The sequence below is a fragment of the Triticum aestivum genome, chromosome 1B (assembly GCF_018294505.1).
Source record: "Triticum aestivum cultivar Chinese Spring chromosome 1B, IWGSC CS RefSeq v2.1, whole genome shotgun sequence".
Taxonomy (NCBI): Eukaryota; Viridiplantae; Streptophyta; class Magnoliopsida; order Poales; family Poaceae; genus Triticum; species Triticum aestivum.
The window spans coordinates 646,175,450-646,182,806 of record NC_057795.1 but is presented as its reverse complement, the minus strand read 5'-3'; the positions used below and the strand labels follow the sequence as shown (position 1 = coordinate 646,182,806).

Below are 7,357 nucleotides of genomic sequence, written 5' to 3'. Positions count from 1 at the left end.
TTTTGAAGAATAAGAGCACATTAATCATTTCCTGGTCTTCTCGAAATAATATATATTTCTAGGTGATGGTTACCCAGATCCGGCTTGCTTGCTCCCTCCCCATGCTACCATCCGTGTTCCCACTTCATCCTACCGCTGTCCCCCCCCCCCCCCCCCCCCCTTTCCTTCCTAATATAATCATCCCCTGATTTTAACGAGGTGGGTCCGAGTCTTATTTTGTTCCAATCGAATCAACCCACGTAAGCGGAAGCACAAATGGGCGCACGCAAGTCTCGTCCATGGTTACCCCTTCATGATCTAGATATCTCTATCTTGTAATCATCTGTTCACATGAGTAATTTCCCAGTTTTGCCGTGATCAGTTAGTGCCAAAATAACACTAGTAACGTATGATAACTGACGCCTACTTTTTCACATCCAGCCACCAAGGAAAGCAGAGAAACGGAAGAGGCCGCGCCGTGAAAAACCTTCCCTGAATTCTCCACACACTACGCAATGAGCATCCTTTATCTCCTTGCCTCCGGTCGCCAACCACAAAATCGCCCCGCTGCTACCCGATATACATACATGCCGCCTACACACAAACCGCGACGCCCATCTCCATCTCCGTCGCCATCGATTGTTGCCTACTACTCACTCCCTTTGACGACGGCGTCGATAGAGCGCGCGGCAATGGCGATCTCCTCGGCTCCGGTGCCGCCGCGGCGCCGCAGGTCGGCGGTGCTCCTGATGGTGAACTACGCGGCGCTGCTGGTCGGGTCGGTGGCCTCGAGCCTGCTGTCCCGGTTCTACTTCGCGCACGGCGGGCAGAACAAGTGGGTGGTCACGCTGGTGCAGTCGGCGGGGTTCCCGACGCTGGTGGTCGCGGTGCTCCTCGCCGGCCGCCCCGCCTCCGTGCCGCGGCCGTTTCTTTGGTTCTCGCGGCGGTTCCTGGCCGTGTGCCTCGTCATCGGCGGGCTCATGGGCGTCAACAACCTTCTCTTCTCCTACAGCTCCTCGCTCCTGCCCGTGTCCACCTCGTCGCTGCTGCTCTCCACGCAGCTCGCCTTCACGCTCGTCCTCGCCGTCGCCATCGTCCGCCACCCGCTCACCTTCGTCAACCTCAACGCCGTCGTGCTCATGACGCTCTGCTCCGTGCTCCTCGCCCTCCGGTCGGGCGACGCCGGCGAGAGCCCGGACCGGAAGGGGTACATCATCGGCTTCGTCGTCACGCTCGGCGCCGCAGGGCTCTTCTCTGCATACCTGCCGGTCATGGAGCTGCTGTACCGGGAGGCGGTCTCCGGCGGGTTCATCCTGGCGGTGGAGGTGCAGGCAGTGATGCAGGCCATGGCGTCCGTCCTGGCAGCGATCGGGCTCGCGGCGACCGGCGGCTTCGCCAACGACGTGGCCCACTGGAAGGGGTCCACGGCCGTTTACTGGGTCGTGGTGGCAACGTTGGTCGTGACATGGCAGGCGTGCTTCATGGGCACCGCCGGCGTGATCTACCTGACGTCGTCGCTCCACAGCGGCGTGTGCATGGCGGCGGTGCTCACGGCCAATGTCATTGGGGGCGTCGTGGTGTTCGGCGACCCGTTCGGCGCCGAGAAGGCCGTCGCTACCGCGCTCTGCGTCTGGGGCCTTTCCTCCTACCTCTACGGCGAGTACACCAAGATCAAGAAGAAAGCCGACGATGATCAGGACGAGGACACCACCCTCCCCGGCGCCCGTGACGACGGCGAGAGCTTGCACAAGAGCCTCACTGCCGCCGCCGCCGAAACCGTTTGAAGCAAACGAGGCAGCGCCAGCCACAGTGGGTGCGCGTGAACCATGTGATCGATAAGTGCATTGCGACAATAGCAATGGAAACTGAAATTTTCTTGGTGCGTAGTACCGCCAGAAAGCAAAGTGGCAGGATAGATGATGCATTAGGTGTAGACGTGGCATGCATGTTACATCGACTAGGCCATGAGTTGTGTTTACAGACAAGAATGGTGTGGTGATGATGATGGATGCTTGTTTGGTGGGCTGCTATGTATCTTGTGCATGTTGCACTTGCATGGGTGTGTGGAAAACTTGCACATTAATGTAGTACCATCAACAGGGACATGCCATTCATATATATCTTTTCTTGAGATCGATATGGTAGTTTTTTTCCTGATTTGTTTACCTAGTTAGCGAGCTAGCTAACTGGCCTGCTCTGAAACTGTGTAATCATTTCCCCCCTTGTTGTCATGCCATGGCTCCTTATCCTTATACTGTGTGTACATTCCTGCATTGCATTTCCCCATGATGTATCTATTATTGGTATGCACCATCACTTATCTTAGACATCGAAATTGCTCCATGCACGACACAAGTGACCGATCTATGCACGACACGTAAATCCAGCGGCCGACGCCCTTCTCAATCAACGTTTGTCCGGCCAGATTTAATCCATCGTCTGTGCATCGTCCAACTGCATCGTGTGTGTAGCAAGACTCCTTAGACATCAGTAGTACACTTGCATATTTGCTTCTAATAGTCTAGAAATAAACATATATTTGCATATCTTTAGTTTTTACTTTATAGAAATTACGAAGAACTATGCGGGTTCCTATAGGTGGCATCTTCAGAGCAGCAACAGAAGGCATTACCGCCGTTTCGAGCTGCTATCACTGGAATTCACTTGTTTCCCATGCTCGTCGTTAGATGACCAAAGAACCAACATTTGTCGCCCTGTAAACTAACATCGCTTATATTTAGACAACAGTTGTGCATCTCTATATTTGTTTCTACAGAAATACACCTGCATATCTTCTTTCTTGACTTAATAAGAATAATACCCACTAATATGAGGGTCCCCAGGTCTTACCATCAGTGATATAAGTGTCAAACACTACATGAATTCACTTATTTCTCATGATCGATGTAACATAACAAAATAACCAACATTAGCATCTCTGCAAATTAATCTCTAGTTACAGTCATCGGATTTGACATTTGGCTATGAGGGATGATTTACTCAATAGGGTCTTGTTAAATGGCTTCGTTGTTTCTTTTTTGGCATGACACCCTTTCTTTTTAAGGACTTGTGGCAATCGGTTGTTTGAAATGTGATGGGGGTCGATATTTTTTTTTTGCGGGAATAATACTTGTATTACTCACTTATCAGGTCCTTACAATCATCTAGGACAAACTTCAAAACATCCTCAGGCCCCGAACCAATCCAAGTCATAGTCCGGCCCTCTATTCTAGCAAAATTAGCTAGACCATCACTCGCTTTATTTTGACAGCGAGGGACATGAGTAATACAAGACTTAACAGGAATTTAATTTCACCAACCAAGGAAGCATAAATTGAGCGGTCCATCTCGCCACAGGAAATCATCTGCACCGCCGTACTCAAGTCCATCTCAACTTCAATCGGAAGATCCGATCGTTGAATTGCGAATGATAATCCTTCCATACATGCACACAACTCAGCTTCTAGGGCGTCTCTACACGAGAACAAAGATCTGCAGGATGAAAACACAACAGAACCATCAACATTATGTAGAATCATCCCAGCTCCCGCGCCACCATCCGATGAGTAAGACCCGTCCGTATTAAGCTTTGCCCAACCTTGTTGGGGCGGTTTCCATGACGTTTCAAGGACAGGAGCACATGCATGCAATACAGCGCCTTGGTCAAAGTTTATGCTGTACTTCCCTTTAACCGGGTCCATGTGGGAATTGAATTTGATACAGAACAAGACATCCAAATAGTCCTGTAGAAATTTTACTGAGACGACCATGGGCGGTGGTGGTTTGTAATGTGTTATCTCGTTCCTCACGTACCAGCTTCTCCAGAAGATTAGCACCAACATGCTTCTCTGAATGTCATTAAGGGGAGCAAGGGCCTGGAGTAGCCACTCGTTCCCAAAAGGTAGCAGCGATTCAATTGCTGGTATACACCACACCTTGGACATGGCTAGATAAAGTTCACATCTCAGAAACGGGTGATAATTATCTTCCTCTTCCATGCCACAAACAGGACATCTGCTAGATGTTTCGAGACCAATCTTATGCTTATTTTTCCACGTCGGAAGAGAATCAATCGACAGTCTCCAGGCAAAATTACGTACAGTGGGGGGAACATTGTGTTGGGGAACGTTGCATAAAATAAAAAATTTCCTACGTTCACCAAGATCAATCTATGAGTTCATCTAGCAACGAGAGAGAGAGGAGTGCATGTACATACCCTTGTAGATCGCGAGCGGAAGCGTTCAAGAGAACGGGGTTGAGGGAGTCGTACTCGTCGTGATCCAAATCACCAGAGATCCTAGCGCCGAACGGACGGTACCTCCGCGTTCAACACATGTATGGTCAGCGTGACGTCTCCTCCTTCTTGATCCAGCAACGGGAAAGGAGAGGTTGATGAAGATCCAGCAGCACGGTGGCGTGGTGGTGGATGCAGCAGGGTTCCGGCAGGGCTTCGCCAAGCGACTACGGGAGGAGGAGGTGTAGCAAGGGGGGTAGGGAGGCGCCAGATGTCAGGGTGCGGCTGCTCTCCCACCCCCCTCTTTATATAGGGACCCCGGGGGGGGGGGGGGGGGGCGCCGGCCCTAGGAGATGGGATCTCCTAGGGGGGCGGCGGCCAAGGGGGGAGACTTGCCCCCCAAGGCAAGTGGAGGCGCCCCCTCCCCTAGGGTTCCCAACCCTAGGCGCAGAGGGGGGCCCAGGGGGGGGGCGCACCAGCCCACCAGGGGCTGGTTCCCCTCCCACTTCAGCCCATGGGGCCCTCCGGGATGGGTGGCCCCACCCGATGGACCCCCGGGACCCTTCCGGTGGTCCCAGTACAATACCGGTGACCCCCCGAAACTTTCCCGATGGCCGAAACTCGACTTCTCATATATAATTCTTTACCTCCGAACCATTCCGGAACTCCTCGTGACATCTGGGATCTCATCCGGGACTCCGAACAACTTTCGGTTTGCTGCATACTCATATTCATACAACCCTAGCGTCACTGAACCTTAAGTGTGTAGACCCTACGGGTTCGGGAGACATGTAGACATGACCGAGACGGCTCTCCGGTCAATAACCAACAGCGGGATCTGGATACCCGTGTTGGCTCCCACATACTCCTCGATGATCTCATCGGATGAACCACGATGTCGAGGATTTAAGCAACCCCGTATACAATTCCCTTTGTCAATCGGTACGTTACTTGCCCGAGATTCGATCGTCGGTATCCCAATACCTTGTTCAATCTCGTTACAGGCAAGTCACTTTACTCGTACCGTAATGCATGATCCCGTGACCAGACACTCGGTCACTTTGAGCTCATTATGATGATGCATTACCGAGTGGGCCCAGAGATACCTCTCCGTCATACGGAGTGACAAATCCCAGTCTCGATCCGTGTCAACCCAACAGACACTTTCGGAGATACCTGTAGTGCACCTTTATAGCCACCCAGTTACATTGTGACATTTGGTACACCCAAAGCACTCCTACGGTATCCGGGAGTTACACGATCTCATGGTCTAAGGAAAAGATACTTGACATTGGAAAAGCTCTAGCAAAACGAACTACACGATCTTGTGCTATGATCAGGATTGGGTCTTGTCCATCACATCATTCTCCTAATGATGTGATCCCGTTATCAATGACATCCAATGTCCATAGTCAGGAAACCATGACTATCTGTTGATCAACGAGCTAGTCAACTAGAGGCTCACTAGGGACATATTGTGGTCTATGTATTCAAACGTGTATTACGATTTCCGGATAATACAATTATAGCATGAATAAAAGACAATTATCATGAACAAGGAAATATAATAATAATCCTTTTATTATTGCCTCTAGGGCATATTTCCAACAGTCTCCCACTTGCACTAGAGTCAATAATCTAGTTACATTGTGATGAATGGAACACCCATAGAGTTCTGGTGTTGATCATGTTTTGCTCGCGGAAGAGGTTTAGTCAACGGATCTGCGACATTCAGATCCGTATGTACTTTGCAAATATCTATGTCTCCATCTTGAACATTTTCACGGATGGAGTTGAAACGACTCTTGATGTGCCTGGTCTTCTTGTGAAACCTGGGCTCCTTGGCAAGGGCAATAGCTCCAGTGTTGTCACAGAAGAGAGTGATTGGCCCCGACGCATTGGGTATGACTACTAGGTCGATGATGAACTCCTTCATCCATATTGCTTCATGCGCTGCCTCCGAGGCTGCCATGTACTCCGCTTCACATGTAGATCCCGCCACGACGCTCTGCTTGCAACTGCACCAGCTTACTGCTCCACGATTCAACATATACACGTATCCGGTTTGTGACTTATAGTCATCCAGATCTGTGTCGAAGCTTGCGTCGACGTAACCCTTTACGACGAGCTCTTCGTCACCTCCATAAACGAGAAACATGTCCTTTGTCCTTTTTAGGTACTTCAGGATATTCTTGACCGCTGTCCAGTCTTCCTTGCCGGGGTTACTTTGGTACCTTCCTACCAAACTTACGACAAGGTTTACATCAGGTCTGGTACACAACATGACATACATAATAGATCCTATGGCTGAGGCATAGGGGATGCCACTCATCTCTTATTTATCTTTTGCCGTGGTCGGGCATTGAGCCGAGCTCAATCTCACACCTTGCAATATAGGCAAGAACCCTTTCTTGGACTGATCCATTTTGAACTTCTTCAATATCTTATCAAGGTATGTGCTTTGTGAAAGACCTATGAGGCATCTCGACCTATCCCTATAGATCTTGATGCCTAATATGTAAGCAGCTTCTCCAAGGTCCTTCATTGAAAAACACTTATTCAAGTAGGTCTTAATGTTGTCCAAAAGTTCTATATCATTTCCCATCAACAGTATGTCATCTACATATAATATGAGAAATGCTACAGAGCTCCCACTCACTTTCTTGTAAACGCAGGCTTCTCCATAAGTCTGCATAAACCCAAACGCTTTGATCATCTCATCAAAGCGAATGTTCCAACTCCGAGATGCTTGCACCAGCCCATAAATGGATCGCTGGAGCTTGCATACCTTGTTAGCATTCTTAGGATCGACAAAACCCTCCGGCTGCATCATATACAGTTCTTCCTTAAGATAACTGTTAAGTAATGCCGTTTCGACACCCATCTGCCATATCTCATAATCATAGTATGCGGCAATTGTTAACATGATTCGGACGGACTTCAGCTTCGCTACGGGAGAGAAAGTCTCATCGTAGTCAACCCCTTGAACTTGCCGATAACCCTTAGCGACAAGTCGAGCTTTATAGATGGTAATATTACCATCCGTGTCCGTCTTCTTCTTAAAGATCCATTTGTTTTCTATCGCTCGCCGATCATCGGGCAAGTCTGTCAAAGTCCATACTTTGTTTTCATACATGGATTCTA

General features: G+C 49.7%; 1 protein-coding gene across 1 annotated transcript; it reads left to right on the top strand.

The window, feature by feature from the left end:
* Positions 1-533: 533 nt before the first annotated feature.
* Positions 534-2,114, top strand: LOC123098369 (probable purine permease 4). Its single transcript, XM_044520343.1, has one exon. The coding sequence runs from the start codon at positions 567-569 to the stop codon at positions 1,761-1,763; it is 1,197 nt and encodes a 398-aa protein (XP_044376278.1). The 5' UTR covers positions 534-566; the 3' UTR covers positions 1,764-2,114.
* Positions 2,115-7,357: the final 5,243 nt, after the last annotated feature.

Coding starts and splice junctions, on each gene's coding strand:
- LOC123098369 (XM_044520343.1), top strand. CDS start 567: ATGCCGCCTACACACAAACCGCGACGCCCATCTCCATCTCCGTCGCCA.